Raw genomic sequence first — 22,738 nt, forward strand, 5'->3', positions numbered from 1 at the left:
TGGGACATGTCGTGTATTTTCCTAGCAGATGCCTTTTGGTCTTTTTTTGAATTTGTCAAGGAGGACAAAACACTCAGTGAGGTGGGGATCTTTTTCTGTAATTTTCCTCAAACTTGCTCAGCACTCTTGAGAAATCCAAGAAGTTGCCACCTATAGGGTCTTGGAAGGATTTTAGGAATTAAAATTCCCACTGGAGCAAGAAAATGAGTCACGATAACAAAGCTGTATTGATGTTTACTGCTGCACAAGGAAATCACGATGATTACATTTAGTCCCGCACAGTTTCCTGTTTTACTTCATTAATTTCCCCATCTTGTTAATTTTCAGACCCATTCAAAAGCCTTCTTTAAAGTGCTACCTCACCAACAACCATCTTTCTTTTTATACACTACATCCCTTTCTTTACACTTCTCCCATCACAGCAAGGGGTTGTCTACCTGCACCCCTCTTAAAATACTTGGGATATCCACCAGAGTCGGGCGGGATGCCAGCACAAGTAGGCTTCAGTGGAGATCACAGCATGGTCACAGATCAAAGAAGTAGGCCACAGGCCCCTGCATCCAATATGGAACATATTCCATTCAATATTTCCATTCTACAGAAAGGCCAGTGTTGATCTATAAGTACTCCACAACACACTTCATTACACAGAAACTAAATGACACAGTGCTTCGAACCTCAGATGCCTTTTCGCTCTACAAAATGTTCCTCCTGCTTCTCACCATCAAACTGCATCGAAACCCATTTTTGTCCCCGTCATCTACTTGTCCAGCTATTCCAAACACCTCAACCATTTGTTTTTTGAGATTCAGTGCCCAGTAGGTCCTTTCGACCCTTAAAGCTACACCAACTAACAATGCTGTGTTTTAATCCTAGTCTAATCACAGGACAATTTACAATGACTAATTAAGCTACCAATCAGTATGTCTGTGGAGCACCCAGAAGAAACACACACAGTTATGGGGAGAACGTGCAAACTCCTTACAGGCAGCGCCAGGTATTGAACCCAGGTCATCTGCACAGTAAAGTGTTGTGCTAACCACTATGCTATGTGCCACCCCATTTAATGCAAAAAAACCAAACTGTTGGAGGAACTCAGAAGGTCAGGTAGCGTCTGTGGAGAAAAATGGACATGTTTGGTTAAGACTCCTCATCTGGTCTGCAATAGTAGTGGGGAGTACATAGAGGTGAGGGGGGAAAAGGTGGGGCAAGAGCTAATAGGTGGATCTGTGTGAGGAGGAGTGATTGACAGAAGGAGGAGGGAAGAGTGAAAAGACTGACAGACATTGAGAGGTGTTAGATGGAGGCAACAGAAGATCTGCTGAAGATGGGATCTGATGGGAAAGGAAGCTGGAGGATGGAACTAAGAGGAAGGGTGTGTGGACTGATAGGAACAGTGAGCAGACAAAGTGGGAGGGCTGTGGGTGATGGGCAGGTGGGGGATGTGAGAAAGGACAAAGAAGCAGGATAATCGGAGGTTAGGCACTGCTGAGTGTGTGGGAGATCAGGAGGAGAGGGAAAGGGACAGAGAGGGAGCAGAATTTTTGAAATGGGAGAATTCAGTGTTCATGCTATCCATCTGTAGACAACCCAGGTGAAATACGAGGCACTGTTTCTCAATTTTGTGTCTGGTCTCATCCTGGCTGTAGAGGAGGCTGAGGGCAGACAAGTTGGTGTGGGAATGGGGAGGGGAATTTATTCAAAGAATTGCACATTCTCCCCATACTCTGAGTAATGTTATTCCTTCTAAGTTCCTTATTGGACTCTTCATTATTCCCCCCCCCCACCCCCCACCACCAGTATTTGACAGATCCACAAATAGAACATAGAACATAGAATAGTACAGCATTCCTCTATGTCTGCCTCACAGATAATTTTAAAGCCCTGTCTTCCCTTTCTTAGAGAAGGCAAACTATTCAGCTTTATTTAAATGTTGCAGCTGAGTTAGAGAATGGAATCCTCAGGAGGTTAAACAAAACATCTTTTACCCTCCGTTTCACATCACAGCACTGCATCCATCCACTTAAAACAGTCCCAACTCATGCTGATTTACAAATGGCACGATTGTCTGTCAAGAGGCTAATGGAAATAATTGGGACAGGAGCACGGTTTGGATATAAGCTTACTGCAAAGGGACCCGGAAGATCGTTCAGCAAGTACAAAGATCAACCTCGAGGACAGTACCTGACCTTTGCCAGTAAGCAGAAAAGGCTAAAGGATAAATTTATTAACCAACACACCACTTAATATATTTCACAGGCTGGAAGTTACATAACAAAGGCTGCCCACTAAACAGAATGAAAGATTAATTTAATTTCTTAGACTTTTGCTTAGACTAGCATTCATATATTGCATCAAATACCAGATGGAGAAGGTGATAGAGATAAATGGTCATTAAAGAAATTGCTAGAACAAAATGCAAGTCAGGGCCAACAACCTGAACGAGATGTTTCATCTTGCTGGGCAGTTCTGCTGATTGAGATACATACTTTACTTAAGGTAACCATCAGAGACAGGAGCAGGGTTAGGTCATCTGGCCCATCGAGTCTGCTCTGCCATTTCATCACAGCTGATCCATTTTTCCTCTCAGCCCCAATCTCCTGCCTTCCCCTTTATCCCTTCATGCCCTGACCAATCAAGAATCTATCAACCTCCGCCTTAAATCTACATCGTCTTGGCCTCCACAGCTGCCTGTGGCAGCAAATTCTACAGATTCACCACTCTCTGGCTAAAGAAAATCCTTCTCATCTCCATTCTAAAGGGACATCCCTCTATTCTGAGGCTGTGCCTTCTGGTCTTAGACTCTCCCACCATAGGAGACATCCTCTCCATATCAACTATACCAAGAAACACCAGATCTGTATGGCTTAGTCCTTACGTCCTTAGGAATCCCTGGCTACTCTTGGCTGTTCCACTTTCTTGTCTGACATTCCTACGACAGGCAAGCCGCTCTTCAGAAGGGGTAGGTTTTCATCTACAGTTCAATCGGCATTGAGCTTCACAATTCAAGTGTGCACAAGAACACCCTGGCAGCTTCTTCCTTTCTTTGCACTGGAGCTCTGCCGACTTACAGCAAGAATCCAACTTGTAATGCAAAATGCAGGCAAACACATTTCCAGTTTGACCGTTACTGAGTGCATAACGAGGCAAATCTATTTGCATGTCATGTCCGCACGTGAGTACGAACTGAGCTGGTTTACTTATTAACCTAATAATGACTTGTACTTGAGGAGACTTTTGTTGGATCTAGCTTAAGCCTTTAAGCTTCTAACCCCATCTCAATTTATCTAGAATGACACTGGGATTGCTGGTTCTCTATTCTGTTCTTAACAGGAATCTTTTAAATCTGCATTTTTAGTTCCTTAACTCTTAGAAAGTTGGCTCAGCATTTTTCTTTATTTCCCCATTGGGTCCTGACAGAACCACTTTCCGGTAAACGACTTATTTATGCCCCTGAAATGCTCCTGTTCCACTAGAACAAAATGTTGGCAAGTTCACTTATCAAATTGTCCCACTCCTTTACAGACTTGGCTAGGATTGCCACATTAACAGATGTACTGTGCACTTGCTGTTCTCAGAACCTTGTTTCTGGTGCTCATTGCTCAAAGATCTAATGCTAAGCTGGTCTGAAATAGGATGAGCCTGACTTTACCAGAGGCTAGTGCCTTTTCAGAGTGGGCAGCTGACAAACTGTGGAGCTTCTTGTATCTTTCCAGGAGATTTCAATGACTGAAAGGTTTGCAAATTGCATGCATGAACCTGAAAGTGGGGTACAGTACATTATCCTCTCTCCATTGTACCCTGTAGGATGCCGGAGTGAATTCAGATTCTGATTTTTTTTTAAAGATAGCTTCCTAATATAAGGCCAAGAATCTCAAAACTCATCACTAAGTTCCAAGACCTGGGCTTTGATACTTCCATGTGCAACTGGATTCTCAATTTCAAGTACAGATTGGCAACAACATCTGCTCCACACTCACCCTCAACACAAGTGCACTACAAAGCTGAGTGCTTAGCACCTTGCTCTACTCACTTTATAATATGTTTGTGTGGCTAAGTACAGCTCCAATGTTCCATTTTGCAGGCGACACCACTGCTGTCGGCCAATTAAAAGGTGGCAATGAATCAGCACGTGGGAGGGTGACCGAAAATCTGGTTGAACGGAGCCACCACAACAACCCCTCACTCCATGTCAGCAAAATCAAAGGGTTGATTATTGACTACAGGAAGAAACCAGAGATCCACAAGCCAGCCCTCATCAGGGCATTGGAGCTGGAGAGGCTCAGTAACTTTAAATTCCTTGGATCTGTCCTGGGACCTGCACATATGTGCCATTACAATGCTGGCATGACAGTGCCTTTACTTAGAAGTTTGTGCAGATTTGGTATGTCATCTAAAACTTTGACAAACTTTTATAGATGCACAATGGAGTGTACCCTTACTGATTACATCACAGCCTATTATGGAAGCACCAGTGCCCAGGAACAAAAAGGTCCAGAGAAGGTGTCAAATATAGTCCAGTCCATCATAGGAATAGACCCCTCCCCCTCCCCACCATTGAGCACATTTACACGGAGCGCTGCCACAAGAAAGCAGCATCCATCTTGAAGGTCCCTGACCATCCAGGCCATGCTCTCTTTTTCCTACTACCACTGGGCAGGTGATACAGGAGCCTGAGGTCCCAAACCACCAGGTTCAGGAAAAGTTATTATCCTACATCCACCAGGATCCTGAATCAGTGCGTATAACTTCACTGACCTCAACAATGAATTGACTCTGCAGGGACTCTACAACTCATATTTTCTACCATTTTGTTCCAACTGCTTCGTCTTTTAGCTTGTCTGCTTCCACCTATCGGCACACGTCTCCAACTCCATTCCTCCCCTCCCTCACTATGTTAGCTCCTTCTGCCCTCCTTGGCCCACCTATTCCACTGGCCCCTCTCTCGCCTCTCCCATTGTTTCCTATACACGCACCATATAAAGCACCTATCTGGATTCACTGCAGTTTGGTATGGAAACCGTTCTGCCCAAGACCTCAGAGTTGAGAATGCAGCCCAGTCCATCATACAAACCAGCTTCCCTTCCATTGCCCATCTACACTTCCTGCTGCCTTGGGAATGCAGCTAACATAGTCAAGAAACCCTTCCACCTCTTCATTTACTCGCCTTCCTTCCCCTGTTGAGTAGAAGATGCAAAAGCCTGAGAGCATGTACCATTAAACTCAAGGACAGCTTGTGTCCCATTGTTATCAGTTCCCTGGTCAAATCTCTCAAACACTAAGAGGTGAACTCCAGGTCTCCCAGTTTACCTTCTTGTGACCCACACAATTTATTTACCTACCTGCAGTAGTGGATATGGCCCAATCCGTCCTGGGTAAAACCCTTCACACCATTGAGCAGATCTACATGGAACATCGTCTACATATTCTGTCTGTGTGGCAAGCAGAACAAGAGATTTTCACTGTTCAGTTTTTCTTTGATACACATATCAATAATAAATCAGTACAAATACCAATAACATCCTCCCTACCCTTAAGTCCTGATGCAGGGGTTCATTCCAAAGTTTCAATGATTCCTTTCCCTCTACAGATGCTGCTTGACTTGCTGAGCTCCTCCAGCTTTTGATGATCTTTTGACTGCTAAAAGAATTGAGTTTGTGTGGAACCCCAGTGAATACCTGAAAAAGATGTGACGTACAAAATAATTTAAGAAAGGTGAAACATGAAATCCTTTTGACTGGCCTGGATTACCGAATCCTATTTACACCAGTCTTAAGATTTCTGCTTTAAATCCACCTTATTTTACTTCCTCATTAATCAAAAATTTACTTAATTTCCCTTTATTTGCCTTTTCATGGAAGAGTTTAAATCCTAAAGGACATGTCAATCGAATTTCAATTGCTCTGTAGCGATGTACTACATACAGAGCTAGAGACGACACGCAGTCGGTAAGCTGTATCGAGACTAGTTAATTCAAACTCTGTGGCGCTGGCATTTAATCCCTAGCGCCCGCCCTCTCCGGGCGGAAATGACGTCAGAGGTGCATTACCAAAGTCTCCCCCCGCGCGCTGGCTATTTGTGAGCTGGTTCGCCTGCGCAGAAAGTGGGTCGCCACATAACCCCCCCCCCCCCCCCAGAACCAGCGATACACCCCCCAATGTCCACAGTCTGGATCAGCCTCTGTTTGGGAGGTCTGCCTCTACGCCGCGGTGCCTGAACCTCGACCGGCTGCGCCAAGTCCACATGGGCTGGTTTGAGTCAGTCCACCGTGAAAACCTCCTCTTTCCCCCAAATGTCCAGAACGTACGTGGACCCGTTGTTGTTGATCACCTTGAACGGCACCTTGTACGGCCGCTGTAGCGGTGCCCGGTGTCCGCCCCTTCATATAAACACAAACTTACAGTTCTGCAGGTCTTTGGGTACATGGGTCGGGGTCCGTCCGTGCTGTGAAGTTGGTATGGGGGCCAGGTTACAGAGCCTCTCACGTAGTCTGTCCAGGACTGCTGCGGGTTCTTCCTCTTGCCCCCTTGGGGCTGGTATCAACTCACCTGGGATGGCCAGGGGTGCACCGTACACCAACTCGGCCGAAGAAGCGTGCAGATCCTCTTTAGGTGCTGTGCAGATTCTGAGCAGGACCAGGGAAGCTCGTCCACCCAGTTAGGTCCTCTCAGGTGGGCCATGAGAGCCGACTTCAAGTGACGGTGGAAACGCTCTAATAGTCCGTTCGACTGTGGGTGGTAGGCAGTAGTGTGGTGTAGCTGCGTTCCCAACAGGCTGGCCACAGCCGACCACAGGCTGGAGGTGAACTGGGCGCCTCTGTCGGAGGTAATGTGGGCCGGTACCCCGAAATGTGCTACCCAGGTTGCGATCAGTGCTTGGGCATAGGAATCGGCAGATGTGTCGGTGAGCGGGACCGCCTCTAGCCACCTCGTGAACCGGTCTACCATACTTAGGAGGTACCGCGCTCCTCGGGACACTGGTAGGGGGCCCACGATATCCACATGAATGTGGTCCAACCTCCGGTGGGTGGGTTCAAACTGCTGCGGCGGGGCTTTAGTGTGCCGCTGCACCTTGGCTGTTTGGCATTGCGCGCACGTTCTGGCCCATTCACTGACCTGCTTGCGAAGTCCGTGCCACGTGAACTTGCTGGAGACCAGCCAGACGGTTTTCCTGATAGATGGGTGCGCCAAACCGTGTATGGAGTCGAAAACTCACCGCCTCCAGGCTGCCGGGATGATGGAGCGAGGTTGGCCGGTAGCCACGTCGCACAGGAGGGTCTTCTCACCTGGGCCTACGAGAAAGTCCTGCAGCTGCAAACCCGAGACTGCGGTCCTGTAGCTGGGCATCTCATCATCTGCCTGCTGCGCCTCCGCCAGTGCTGCACAGTCCACCCCCAGGGATAGGGCCTGGACAGCTGGTCTGGAGAGTGCGTCCGCCACGAGGTTGTACTTTCCCGAGACATGCTGGATGTCCGTCCTGTACTCGGAGATGTAGGGCAGATGTCGCTGTTGGCGAGCCAACCAGGGATCCGACACTTTTGTAAACGCGAAGGTCAACGGTTTGTGGTCCGTGAACGCGGTGAACGGCCTACCTTCTAAGAAGTACCTGAAATATAGAAACATAGAAAATAGGTGCAGGAGTAGGCCATTTGGCCCTTCAAGCCTGCACCACCATTCAGTATGATCATCCAACTCAGAACCCTGTACCTGCTTTTTCTCCATACCCCCTGATCCCTTTAGCCACAAGGGCCATATCTAACTTCTTCTTAAATATAGCCAATGAACCGGCCTCAACTGTTTCCTGTGGCAGAGAATTCCACAGATTCACCACTCTCTGTGTGAAGAAGTTTTTCCTCATCTCAGTCCTAAAAGGCTTCCCCTTTATCCTTAAACTGTGACCCCTCGTTCTGGACTTCCCCAACATCTGAAACAATCTTCCTGCATCTAGCCTGTCCAATCCCATTAGAATTTTATACGTTTCAATAAGATCCCCCCTCAATCTTCTAAATTCCAGTGAGTATAAGCCTAGTCGATCCAGTCTTTCTTCATATGAAAGTCCTGCCATCCCAGGAATCAATCTGGTGAACCTTTTCTGTACTCCCTCTATGGCAAGAATGTCTTTCCTCAGATTAGGGGACCAAAACTGCACACAATATTCTAGGTGCGGTCTCACCAAGGCCTTGTACAACTGCAGTAGAACCTCCCTGCTCCTGTACTCAAATCCTTTTGCTATGAATTCCAACATACCATTTGCCTTTTTCACTGCCTGCTGTACCTGTAGGCCCACCTTCAATGACTGGTGTACAATGACACCCAGGTCTCGTTGCATCTCCCCTTTTCCTAATCGGCCACCGTTCAGATAATAATCTGTTTTCCTGTTCTTGCAGCCGAAGTGGATAACCTCACATTTATCCACATTAAATTGCATCTGCCATGAATCTGCCCACTCACCTAACCTATCCAAGTCACCCTGCATCCTCTTAGCATCCTCCTCACAGCTAACACCGCCACCCAGCTTCGTGTCATCCGCAAACTTGGAGATGCTGCAAGTTGGAAATGCTGGATTGCCAGATACAGTGGCAACAGCTCCCGGTCAAAAGCACTGTACTTGAGTTCGGGTGGTCATAGGTGCTTGCTGAAGAACACCAGGGGTTGCCAGCTCCCCTCGATGAGCTGCTCCAGCACCCCACCAACTGCTGTGTCGGATGCGTCCACCGTGAGGGCGGTTGGAACGTCCATTCTGGGGTGCACCAGCATCGCGGCATCTGCCAAGGCTTTCTTGGCTTTAACGAAAGCGGCTGCGGCCTCCTCGTCCTAAGTAATGTCCTTGCCTTTACCCGACATCAGGGTGTACAAAGGGCGCATGATACGGGCTGCTGAGGGGAGGAAACGGTGGTAGAAGTTCACCATACCAACGAACTCCTGCAGGCCTTTGACCATGTTGGGCCGGGCAAAGTGGCGGATCGCGTCTACCTTGGCGGGCAGAGGTGTTGCCCCGTCTTTGGTAATCCTGTGGCCCAGGAAGTTGATGGTATCGAGACCGAACTGGCATTTGGCCGGGTTGATCGTGAGGCCAAAATCACTCAGGCAGGAGTAGAGCTGGTGGAGGTGGGACAGATGCTCCTGGCGACAACTGCTGGCTATAAGGATGTCGTCCAAATAGATGAACGCAAAGTCCAGGTCGCGTCCCACTGCATCCATTAGCCGCTGGAATGTCTGTGCGGCATTCTTCAGGCTGAACGGCATTCGGAGGAACTTGAACAGGCCGAACGGGGTGATGAGTGCTGTTTTGGGGATGTCTTCAGGGTGCACCGGGATTTGATGGTATCCCCGGACGAGGTCTACTTTGGAAAAGATTCTTGCCCCGTGCAGGTTTGCTGCAAGTCCTGTATGTGCGGCACGGGGTAGCGGTCTGGAGTGGTAGCCTCATTCAGTCTGCGGTAGTCGCCGCATGGTCTCCAACCCCCGGCTGCTTTGGGCACCATATGCAGGGGGGAGGCCCATGGGCTGTCGGATCTCCGTACGATCCTCAATTCCTCCATCCTCTTGAACTCCTCCTTCGCCAGGCGGAGCCTTCGTGCGTGGGCATGGAGGAGTGGTCCCTGGGTCGGGATGTGGTGCTGTACCCCGTGTCTGGGCATGGCTGCCGTGAACTGCGGTGCCAGAATTGATGGAAAGTCTGCCAGGATTCTGGTGAATTCATTGTCCGACAGTGTGATGGAGTCCAGGTGTGGGGCCGGCAACTTGGCTTCACCCAGGGAGAACGTCTGGAAAGTCTCGGCATGTACCAGTCTTTTCCCTTGCAAGTCCACCAGCAGGCTGTGAGCTCGCAAGAAGTCTGCCCCCAGGAGTGGTTGGGCCACCGCGGCCAGTGTGAAGTCCCACGTGAACCGGCTGGTGCCGAACTGCAGCCGTACTGTGCGGGTGCCGTAGGTCCGTATCGTGCTGCCGTTTGCGGCCCTCAGGGTGGGTCCTGGCTTCCTGTTGCGGGTGTCGTACCCCGTCGGGGGCAAGACGCTGATTTCCACTCCAGTATCGACCAAGAAGCGGCGTCCCGACTGTTTGTCCCAGACGTACAAGAGGCTGTCCCGTCGGCCAGCCGCCATAGTCGTTAGCAGCAGCTGGCCGTGGCCCTGGACCTTGCAGGGCGGGTGACAACGGCGGGCTTCTGTGCCCCACCGCTGGTGGTAGAAACACCACTGTTCACTGTCCTCCTCACTCCTGCCTCTGTGTTGTGTGCGCTCCCCTGCCGGGCCTGGTCTGGTCCGCTGTTGGGCACGTGGCCTGGTAATCTGACAGACGGACGCCACGCTCTCCCTCTTGGCTTTCCACAGCACGTCTGCCCGGGCTGCCACCTTCCGGGGGTCGCAGAAATCTGCGTCGGCCAGCAGCAGATATATGTCCTTGGGCAGTTGCTCTAGGAACGCTTGCTCGAACATGAGGCAGGGCTTGTGTCCGTCAGCCAGGGCCAGCATCTCATTCATCAATGCTGACGGCAGCCTGTCTCACAAACCGTCCAGGTGAAGCAGGCGGGCACCCCGCTCATGCTGTGAGAGGCCAAAGGTCCCAATGAGCAGTGCTTTGAATGCTTCATATTTGCTTTCTTCCGGGGGCGACTGTATGAAATCCGCAACCTGGGCAGCCGTCTCCTGGTCAAGGGCGCTCACCACGTGGTAGTAACGCGTGGAATCAGAGGATATCTGCCGAATCTGGAACTGGGCTTCTGCTTGGCTAAACCACACGCATGGTCGCAGCGTCCAGAAAGTTGGCAGTTTTAGCGAAACTACGTGAACAGATGAAGAGTCGGTCATCTTTGGTCCAAATCCCATTTGGACCATTGGGGTCACCAATGTAGCGACATACTACATACAGAGCTAGAGATGGCACGCAGTTGGTAAGCTGTTTCGAGACTAGTTTATTCAAACTTTACGGCGCTGGCATTTAATCCCTAGCGCCCGCCCTCTCCGGGCGGAAATGACGTCAGAGGTGCATTACCAAAGTCTCTCCCCGCGCGCTGGCTATTTGTGAGCCGGTTCGCCTGCGCAGAAAGTGGGTCGCCACAGCTCTGTTTTTCTCTCCACAGATGCTGCTGGACCTGCTGAGTATTTCCAGGATTTTCTGTTGTTCGTCTTTATTTAATTTTACTGTCTTGTCCTTTGTCTCCCCATTCAGAAGGTACGTTAACAGCCATTTCAAGCCCCAATCAACTGCTGGGAAGCTTTGCATGCACTGTCAGTCTTTGCTGAACAGTACGGCCTTGCCTGACCTCTCAAATCATTTCGCCTTTAGTGACAGATGCATTTGGAAACACTGGAATGGGGGAAAATCAAATCTCTACACCATTTCCTTGCAGACAACGTCATTTATTAATTCCCTTCTGAGACCATTATGAATCCCTCGAGATTTCAGTAATCTTCAGAATTTATTGATCATTCTTCCAACATATCCTTCACCTGAAGAGACCTTCGTTTTTGCAATAAGAAAGTGATTGCTCTGTATTTAAAAACCATTACCAGTGCTAAATATTTTAATTTCCGAAAAAAAATTCATTTTGCACCACATGCTTTAAACCTATAATTAATGCCAGTGTCTGGTGACCATACTTCACATGTCATTAATGTACATTATTAGGTCCTTAAGTGTACAAGGTTAACTCCAACAATGCAAACTGTGATGAGTAATTGAAATTAAATTGTGGAGAAAGGTCCTTTATACATGCTAATGACTTGCCATACTACCTCATCAAATGTTTTCTTGTGTCCTATGTTGTCGGTCTGATGCCAGGCGTTTAGAATGTGGTGGGTAGAAACTTTCTCTATCTAAATAGTGGGATGGTTAGAGATAAACTTCCATCTTGGTAATTTATTCTGAAGATGTGTACAACTCTGTGTCTGTGCATTGTACACTGGCTGCCTTGAATTCAATGGAGTAAAATTTCAGAAGAACAAAATTCAATCAGCAAACGTACAGAATAGTAACCGTAAACAGGATCAATGAAAGAGCAAGTGCAGAGAAGGCAAACTGTTGAAATGCAACTACAATAGCAATCAACAGCAAGGGCATGAAATAACAAGATAAAGAATCCTTAAAGTGAGATCACTGGTTGCGCGAACATCTCAGTAAATGAGTGTAATTATCCTCTTTCGTTCAAGGGCCTGATGGTTGAAGGGTCGTAACTGCACAGTTGATGCAGGTGTCCAAATGCAATCTTTCTGCTTGAAGAACCAGTGTTTACAAAGAGGTTGGGGAGTTTAAAGTCACCCCAGTTTCAAACATTAAGTACAGTGGTGTTTGCCAGTCCAAAGGTTGGCAGATTCAAATCCCTCCACTCACCTGTATATTTCAATATATGTGATAAATAAATGAAGAGGAATCAGAATTTATCCCTTTAGAAATGTCTTCACTCCTTGGCTTGCTGATCTTTGGGGCTCAGTACATTTGCTCACTGAATCATTCAGAAGAGCTAGTGTTCTGTTTATTGGAATGACAATCAATAGTAGTTCTTGAACAACACATTTCCTTCGATTCAAAGAGATTGCATTCTTCACATTGAGCAATATATTTGTTTAAGAAATTTCACAATAAAAAAACATTTGGCCTAAAAATCTTCTTGTTTACACTTCAGATCATAAAAGCAGTTTTACAATTTATCTTACATAACACGTATCACATTCCATTCAGCTGTTTAAGAATGCATAGGCACTAAACATAAAACATCTGCCTTTCATATTCACTGATGTTACGGCTCCACTCTCTCCTTTCTGGTTTTATTTCAGTTAACACAAACTCTCTGAGCTGAAGCCTCTAGCACATCTGAAGATGCCATTGTTGCTTTAAATTCCTGGGAAGGTGTTACTTTATGTGAGATGTAAGGCTGAATACATACACTGGTGTATCATTGCTCTCCCAGACTGTTGAAGGAAACTACTGATAATTATTCTCAAGCGATCCTGCTACACCCACAAACCATTTGTCAGCCGAGGCACATTATCAATCTGTTAGACATGTAAAGGCAGGACAGCTAGAGTGGTGTTCAGTGCAGGAGGCAGAGCTTTTCCCTGGCCTTTTTAATCACCGCTCTGCTCCTGAAGAGTAGTGTACAATTACCCTGGCAGAATCGACACTCCCCAGCCATAGCAGGTAGTTTAATATCCATCATCTTCATCTCTTTGTCCACCTCCCAGTTTCTATCATTATTTCCATTCTCCCCTCCTCCATCTGCATATCATCCCTCCTCACCTCGACCTCCCTTTCACTTGCTACACTCCTTCCCTTCAAAGATTCAAATTGCATTTAATATCAAAGAATGTGTAAATTACTAAACCTTGAGATTTGTCTGCTTACAGGCAGCCACAAGGCAAAGAAACCTGAAAGAACTCAATTAAAAAAAAGACCAACACCCCATGTGCAGAGAAAGAGTAAAAAAAATACATATCATGCAAACAAAAACAGCATTCCAAACCAAATTGAGTCCTTAAATCCAAATCCCCAGAGCAGCCTGATTTAGATCCAAACCCTCGGTCTCAGTTCATCATATAAGGGGAGGGACAAATCGCCACAGAGCTCACAGACACTAAGCACAGCAGCCTGGGCAGTCTCACAGCCTCAGTGCCTTGGAGAGAGGAGTGAACATCATGGGAGAGCGGGCAAAATCGGTCTGTCCCTTCCCTCAGTCTATCTGGGCTAGCGTTTAAATTGTCAAAGCAGCGGATTGTGCCTCGCGTTAGGAGCCGGGCCCTGCTGCAGCAAGATGCGCCAGGCCTAGAACACGCGGCTCAGCGATCCACTGTGGGCTTAAACTGCGCCGCCCAGCCAGAAACCATTTTCCAGCTCTCCAAATCGGCTCTGGTCTAAAGCGATCCAACCTCAGACCTGGGTTAGTTGGACGGCCATTGATATTCCTGCCTTGACTCCTCCTCTCCGAATCACTCACTCTGACTCCATCTGCATCAGTTTTGCAATGCATCAGCATGGCTCATTGCTTGAAATCATTTCACCTTCACTTGCCTCTGTTTGCAGCGATAGTTTACCACAATTTATTTCAGTAAAGGTGTTTTTAATAAGCCAAATTTCCTGCCTTTCGATCAACCAGTAAGCTGCCCCTTGCCTTCAGTGGCGCCATCTTGTTTGTTGGTTAAATCTTGTTACACTTACCATCTCCTCTCTATCTATCAATCCAGCTGAAGTGTCGGGACCCAAAACTTCAACTGCCCAGTTCCCTGCACAGATCAATACACACAATATGCCAGAGGAACTTAGCAGGTCAGGCAGCATCTGTGGAGAGGAATAAACGGTTTATGTTTTGGCCAAAGGTGCTTTTTCAGAACTGGAAATGAAGCCAGAATAAGGTGGTGGGGTGGGGAGAGGGAAGGGAGGACAAGCTGGCAGGTGATAGGTGGAACCAGGTGAAGGGGAAGATGGGTGGATGGGAGAGGGGAATGAAGTGAGAAGGTGGGAGGTGTTAGGTAGAAGTACGGGTTGAAAAAGAAGGAATCTGATAGGAGACGAGAGTGGACCAAGGGAGAAAAGGAAGGAAAGGGGGCACTCCAGGGTGGTGTTGGACAGGTGAGGAGAAGGAATGAGAGGATAATCAGAGAGGGGAATTGAAAAAGAGAGAAGGGGGAGGGAGAGTTGGGGAAATCAGTCTCCATGCCATTAGCTTGAGGCTGCCCTGAAGGAACAGTAAGTGTCGCTTTTCCAATCTCATCATGAGGCCATGGACCCACATCTGGGAATGCAAATGGGAAGTAAAACTAAAATGGGTGGCCAGTAGGAAAACCCACCTTTTGTGGGGGATGGGGCAAAGATGCTCGACAAACCGGTCCCCCAAACTACATCGGGTCTCATGAAAGTAGAGGAAGCCTCATTGGGAGCACCGGATACAGATGACCCCGATAAACCGCAGGTAAAGTGCAGCCTCACCTGGAAGGACTGTTTTGGGTTCCGAATGGTGGTGAGGGTGGAGGTGGAGGGGCAGGTGAAGCTCTTGCCCCGCATACAGAGTAAGCGCCAGGAGGATGAAAAAAGTGGACAAGGGAGTCACGTGGATGCTGCCTGACATGCTGAGTTCTTCAAGCATTTTGTGTGTTGCTGCATGTGGTTTAATACACTGCTATACCTCTTGAGAAGTAGAATAAAATCATAATAGACCAGGGGCTCCCAACCTTTTTATGCCATGAACACTTACTGAGAGACCTGAGGACCCCCAGGTTGGAAAACACTGTAATCAAAAAAGATTTTGCTATATTAGAAACAGCATGATTGGCAATACTCAGGAGAAAAAATTCTTCATATTGGGATCAACATGAAAGATACCCTTGAATCAAACTACATTTGTGGAGAGAATAAACAGAGTTAAGGTTTCAAGATCATGATCTTTCTTCAGTGCTGCTAAAAGTTTAGCAATATCACAAGACAGACAGTAAGGGAGATTACAATGAACACATAGAAACATAGAAAACCTACAGCACAATACAGGCCCTTCGGCCCACAAGGTTGTGCCCAAAATGTCCCTACCCTAGAAATTACTAGGATTGCCTATAGCCCTCTATTTTTCTATGCTCCATGTACATATCCAAAAGTCTCTTAAAAGACCCTATTGTATCTGCCTCCGCCACCTTTGCCGGCAGCCCATTCCACGCACTCACCACTCTCTGAGTAAAAAACTTACCCCTGACATCTGCTCTGTACCTACTCTCCAGCACCTTAAACCTGTGTCCTCTTGTGGCAACCATTTCAGCCCTGGGAAAAAGCCTCTGACTATACACACGATCAATGCCTCTCATCATCTTATACACCTCTATCAGGTCACCTCTCATCCTCCGTCACTCCAAGGAGAAAAGGCCAAGTTTGCTCAACCTATTCTCATAAGACATGCTCCCCAATCCAGGCAACATCCTTGTAAATCTCCTCTGCACCCTTTCTATGGCTTCCACATCCTTCCTGTAGTGAGGCAACCAAAACTGAGCACAGTACTCCAAGTGGGGTCTGACCAGGGTCCTATATAGTTGCAACATTACCTCTCGGCTCCTAAATCCAATTCCACGATTGATGAAGGCCAATACACCGTATGCCTTCTTAACCACAGTCAACTTGTGCAGCTGCTTTGAGCGTCCTATGGACTCAGACCCCAGATCCCTCTGATCCTCCACACTGCCAAGAGTCTTACCATTAATACTATATTCTGCCAACATATTTGACCTACCAAAGTGAACCACCTCACACTTATCTGGGTTGAACTCCGTCTGCCACTTCTCAGCCCAGTTTTGTATTCTATCAATGTCCCGCTGTAACCTCTGACAGCCCTCCACACTATCCATAACACCTCCAACCTTAGTGTCATCAGCAAACTTACTAACCCATCCCTCCACTTCTTCATCCAGGTCATTTATAAAAATCACGAAGAGTCTTCCAGCATGTTGAGATGTTCGTAGAGGAATGCTGCTGACCTGTAGACGTACATGCTGGAACACACTGAAGCTTGGTGCAGTCACCACAAAGGTGGGGAACAACCACAATGTAGGATTATACTGCTACTGGACAGAGAGGAGCCAGGTTGGGTGAGGAAGCTTCTCAATTAGTACAGTGGTATACTATCCCTGGGGACCACATGGGTGCCAATAGTCCCATAGGCTTTAAGGAATGTCACAGAACATTACATAAGAATAGATAGAAGATAGATAGAATAGCCCTTAACTCAGCAGTGGAGTTATCGGGACATAATGGTGTTTCTGTAGCAAGCTGTTCTTGTTTATATGAGGCCAAGTTGCTAGCTCGACGCTCAACCCGACTTGGATTCGAACTCGGGAACCTTCGTTCCCCAGTGCTGATATTATTGTGCTGCCAAGCAGGACACGTAAGAATAGAATAGAACTTTATTGCCATTGCTCAAGACAATGAGATTGCAGAACTAAACGTTAAATGTATTAATTATGAATGGTAAGAATGAAAAGCACTACATAGTTTATTCTTTTAAATAAATTTTTGATTATGACTGAAGATTTTTATAAAATTTGATAATAATTACCGTGAGGAAGAGATGATATTTTTTATAAGGGTGAGGTGGGAAAGTCAGGGGTGTGGAAAGGTACACAGACAGAGAAGAGATATGCTCGCATGGTGAATTGGTGTTTGGAGTGATCTTCTACAACACGCAGTAAAGGGGTTCCTGACACCTTAGATTGTAATTCGTTGTGCCTCTACTCTCCTTTATCCAGATCTAATGAGGTCATTAAAACACAAGGAGCTGGGGACTGCACTCCTAATGACCACTGCTGTGTTCACCTCCAGACATGGTCTTCATATCAGCTCCAGGCTTCTTTCTCCTGTTACAGGATGGATAATGCCTCTGTAAGTCCCAGATAGCTCCAACATGATATCCTGGGAGGCATCAATGAATCAGGACTTCCCCCCCCCCTCCCCCCCATTTACCCATCAGCTCCTTCTACCTGGATTCACCTATCGGCTATCAGCTCTTGCTCCACCCTCTCCCCCCACCTTGTTATACCAGCTAGCTCCGCTCTTTCATTCCAGTCCTGATTGAAGGGTCTCAACCCAAGATGTCAACTGTCCATCTCCTTCCACAGATGCCACCTGACTTGCTGAGTTCCTCCAGCAATTTGGATGTTGTGCAGTATTTTCAACATCTGTCGTCTTCCCTGTATCTCTGTTTATTTATGTTCTTCTCTGCAGACTCCATCACATGTAAACATTAGTAAAGTGACTTTAAATACCAATGCTAAAATTGAATTGTGCATATCATTATCACCCCACTCTTCCTAATTAGTCTGGAAAATCAGAACTAAATGTTGAAGGTACAGCTGTGCTAAATCTACTCCAACAAACTTCTTGCCAGAAATAAACAGGCATCCAGAGAAACCTCCTGTTACTGAGTGTCAAGAATTTGAAACTTCCCCATTGCATCTCAGAAGCTAAATCGAATATCTGTGTAGCTATTTTTTTCAGGAGAATCCTATTACTCCAGATAAAACTGGTTTAAATTGCTCTAACAAATCCCTTACTTTACCGTCATGATTTTTAGCTGTTAGTCATCTACTCTCATCAAAGGAACATTAACTGGTCCTGCTAGTGTAGAATTACATTAAAAATGCATGAATAGCTAAGGGGCATATAAATTAACAAACCTGTCCCTCTACTTCACAAGGTAGCAGGTCAGGACCTGAGAGCCACATGATAGAGCACAGTACGTAAATCAGAAATGTGAATCTAATTTTCACTTTTTCCAGACTAGTTTGTTTGCATTTGAATTCTTCTAATTTAACTTCAGTGTTTGAACTACATTTGGTGGAATGGTTCATTTCCAAAGTAGCAGATAATACAAAAATAAAAAATAATAACATAGAGTGCCGAGGGATTTACATTGGGAGGTGTAAATGTAGATTTCTCAGGCCCCTCAGGTTGCTCGGAATTCAAGGCAAATCCCTGAGGCACAGCTGATCAAGTGTAAGGAGATGCTTGCAAGCAAATGTTGCCAACCTTCACATTCTAAGCCACAGAATGTGTGCTGAGGGACAGACAGAAGCTTGGTGCAATCATTGCAAAGTGTTATGATATGACACATTCACCCTTCAAATGCATTACCCTACCTTTCCACAGATGCTATCCAAGTGCCTGGGTATGTCCAGCACCTTCTGTTCGTATTTCAGATTACCAGTATCTGCGGTTTTCTGCAGCATCTGAGAACACAGAATGGAGTCAACACAAATGCCTCCAAAACTGATTTTTTTTTGGAACCTTGCTAACTCCACCCCCATCCACGTAGCAAGATGGTAATACAAATAAAACCACACAACAATGTATCACAGTCCCCAACTGGTTTCTAACATTACTTTGTGCTGTCTCTATCCAGTAAAGAGTTGTTAATCAACTAAGTGGGGTGAACTACATATACCTGTCTGGACACACCCCCTGCTGACTGTTCCTGTGGCTCCTCCCACAGACCCCTGCTGACTGCTCCTGTGGCTCCTCCCATGGACCCCTGCTGACAGCTCCTGTGGCTCCTCCCACTGACCGTGGCTCCTCCCATGGACCCCTGCTGACTGCTCCTGTGGCTCCTCCCACTGACCCCTGCTGACTGCTCCTGTGGCTCCTCCCACAGACCCCTGCTGACTGCTCCTGTGGCTCCTCCCACTGACCCCCGCTGACTGCTCCTGTGGCTCCTCCCACAGACCCCTGCTGACTGCACCTGTGGCTCCTCCCACAGACCCCTGCTGACTGCTCCTGTGGCTCCTCCCACAGACCCTGCTGACTGCTCCTGTGGCTCCTCCCACAGACCCCCTGCTGACTGCTCCTGTGGCTCCTCCCACAGACCCCCTGCTGACTGCTCCTGTGGCTCCTCCCACAGACCCCTGCTGACTGCTCCTGTGGCTCCTCCCACAGACCCCTGCTGACTGCTCCTGTGGCTCCTCCCACAGACCCTGCTGACTGCTCCTGTGGCTCCTCCCACAGACCCCCTGCTGACTGCTCCTGTGGCTCCTCCCACAGACCCCCTGCTGACTGCTCCTGTGGCTCCTCCCACAGACCCCTGCTGACTGCTCCTGTGGCTCCTCCCACAGACCCCCCTGCTGACTGCTCCTGTGGCTCCTCCCACAGACCCCCTGCTGACTGCTCCTGTGGCTCCTCCCACAGACCCTGCTGACTGCTCCTGTGGCTCCTCCCACAGACCCCCGCTGACTGCTCCTGTGGCTCCTCCCACAGAACCCCTGCTGACTGCTCCTGTGGCCCCTCCCACTGACCCCTGCTGACTGCTCCTGTGGCTCCTCCCACTGACCCCTGCTGACTGCTCCTGTGGCTCCTCCCACAGACCCCTGCTGACTGCTCCTGTGGCTCCTCCCACAGACCCCCTGCTGACTGCTCCTGTGGCTCCTCCCACAGACCCCCTGCTGACTGCTCCTGTGGCTCCTCCCACAGACCCCTGCTGACTGCTCCTGTGACTCCTCCCACAGACCCCTGCTGACTGCTCCTGTGGCTCCTCCCACAGACCCCCGCTGACTGCTCCTGTGGCCCCTCCCACAGACCCCTGTATAAAGGTGATGGAGGTCTGAGCCTGGCCTCTCAGTCTCCAGGATGTAGTATGGTGGTCATTCACTGCTTGTTCCTTCTTCCAGTCAATAAAAGCCAATACCTCGCTTTTACATCTCAGAGTGAGTTATTGATGGTGCATCAATTTTATTGACTGGAAGTTTTAAAACATGAAAAGCGTTTTACATCCGGAAAGATTGGATTTGGGGGGTCACCCGATTTTACCATTTTGTGAATTCCCGGAACCTGCCGTACTCCCTGGAGGACATCAGGACGATGACCAGGGACTGCCAAATCTGCGCTGAGTGCAAAACGCACTTCTACCGTCCTGAAACGGCGCAACTTGTCAAGGCCACCCGCCCTTTTGAGTGACTGAGTGTTGACTTTAAGGGCCCCCTTCCCTCCACCGACCGCAATGTCTATTTTCTCAATATTATCGACGAGTACTCGCGGTTCCCCTTTGCCATTCCCTGCCCCGACACCACTACCACGTCCGTCATAAAAGCCCTGCGCCAGCTCTTCACTCTGTTCGGATATCCCTGCTATATCCACAGTGATAGAGGGTCCTCCTTTATGAGTGACGAGCTGCGCCAGTACCTGCTAGCTAGGGGCATTGCTCCTAGTCGGACCACGAGTTATAATCCCCGGGGAAATGGACAGGTGGAGAGGGGAATGCCACAGTGTGGAAGGTCACACTTTTAGCTCTTAGCTCTTAAGTCAAAAGGGTTGCCGGTCTCTCGATGGCAGGAGGTCCTCCCTGTGGCACTCCACTCTATCCGCTCCCTGTTATGTACGTCCACCAATGCCACCCCTCACGAATGCCTATTCTCTTTTCCCAGGAAGTCTGTAACTGGGACCACCCTACCAGTTTGGCTGACGTCCCCAGGGCCAGTGCTGCTCCGGAAACATGTGAGGAGTAATAAATACTCCCCGCTGGTCGAGAGGGTTCACCTTCTACATGCGAACCCCCAGTATGCCTACGTGGTCTTACCTGATGGGCGGGAGGACACGGTCTCCGTCCGTGACCTGGCGCCCACAGGAGCAGCAGACCACTACCCCGAACACTCCAGGGTAACTATGAACCCTGTACCCGAGGTGACACCGTGCACACCACGCCCTACACTGACCCCTCACGACAGTCATATACCGGGAGTCTCGTACGCGTATATTCCAGGCGCCTCACACACGCATGAGGGATCACTGACGCCTAGTGGGCTGACACCTCCAGTTAGGCTGGAACCAGCACAACCACCGTCTCCAGTGCAATCACCACCGGCACCTGTGCAATCATCACCACCGGCACCTGTGCAATCACCACCACCGGCATCTGTGCAATCACCACCACCGGCACCTGTGCAATCACCACCACCGGCATCTGTGCAATCATCATCACCGGCACCTGTGCAATCACCACCTCCGGCATCTGTGCAATCACCACCACCGGCATCTGTGCAATCACCACCTCCGGTAACTGTGCAATCACCACCGGCACCTGTGCAATCACCACCACCGGCACCTCCACCACCGGCACCTGTGCAATCGCCACCTCCGGCACCTGTGCAATCACCACCACCGGCACCTGTGCAATCACCACCACCGGCATCTGTGCAATCACCACCACCGGCACCTGTGCAATCACCACCACCGGCACCTGCGCAATCACCACCACCGGCACCTGTACAATCACCACCACCGGCACCTGTGCAATCACCACCACCAGCACCTGTGCAATCACCACCACCGGCATCTGTGCAATCACCACCACCGGCACCTGTGCAATCACCACCACCGGCACCTGTGCAATCATCACCACCGGCACCTGTGCAATCACCACCACCGGTATCTGTGCAATCATCACCACCAGCACCTGTGCAATCACCACCACCGGCACCTGTGCAATCACCACCACCGGTATCTGTGCAATCATCACCACCAGCACCTGTGCAATCATCACCACCGGCACCTGTGCAATCACCACCTCCGGCACCTGTGCAATCATCACCACCGGCATCTGTGCAATCACAGCCGGTGCTACGTAGATTTCAGCGACAGATTCAACCACCTGATAGACTTAACCTGTAAATATACTTGTCAGGAACTTCGCCATATGGGGACTCTTTTTAAAACAAAGGGGGGGTGAATGTGGTGAACTACATATACCTGTCTGGACACGCCCCCTGCTGACTGCTCCTGTGGCTCCTCCCACAGACCCCGGTATAAAGGTGATGGAGGTCTGAGCCCGGCCTCTCAGTCTCCAGGATGTAGTATGGTGGTCACTCACTGCTTGTTCCTTCTTCCAGTCAATAAAAGCCGATACCTCGCTTTTACGTCTCAGAGTGAGTTATTGATGGTGCATCACTAAGTTATGCATTAAAACACAAAAATACAACTGCAGATGCTGTGGATCAAAGAATACGTACACAACACTGGAAGAACTCAGCAGGCCAGGCAGCATCCGTGAGAAAAGAATAGCCAACGTTTCGGGCCGAGACCCTTCATCAGGTCTCATCATTCTTTTGAAGACCCTGACCTGGAGTTACACGCTGACCGGTTCTTTGCGGAAATGGGACCTGCTCTCAGGGCCTCACGACCGGCCACTTTTCAATATGCTAAGGACGCGGCCTGGAAGACTAGCGTGCCAGATATTCGTGGCTCTGGAGACGGGCTGATCCAAGGCTGGTATCGTCGTGGGAGTACAC

The 22,738-nt window shown here is 48.7% G+C and overlaps 1 protein-coding gene across 1 annotated transcript in view; it reads right to left on the minus strand.

Annotated features, from left to right (window-relative positions):
- Positions 1–18,697, minus strand: part of LOC140718188 (uncharacterized) — an 84,107-nt gene extending 65,410 nt beyond the window's left edge. The window contains exons 1-3 of the mRNA XM_073031630.1: positions 18,605–18,697; positions 5,532–5,678; positions 5,343–5,432 (exon numbers count right to left, since the gene is read on the minus strand). Of these exons, the coding sequence (XP_072887731.1) occupies positions 5,343–5,416 (74 nt within the window). The 5' untranslated portion in view covers positions 5,417–5,432; positions 5,532–5,678; positions 18,605–18,697. The remainder of the gene's footprint in view (positions 1–5,342; positions 5,433–5,531; positions 5,679–18,604) is intronic.
- Positions 18,698–22,738: the final 4,041 nt, after the last annotated feature.

This window comes from Hemitrygon akajei, chromosome 29 (assembly GCF_048418815.1).
Source record: "Hemitrygon akajei chromosome 29, sHemAka1.3, whole genome shotgun sequence".
In the NCBI taxonomy this organism is placed as follows: domain Eukaryota; kingdom Metazoa; phylum Chordata; class Chondrichthyes; order Myliobatiformes; family Dasyatidae; genus Hemitrygon; species Hemitrygon akajei.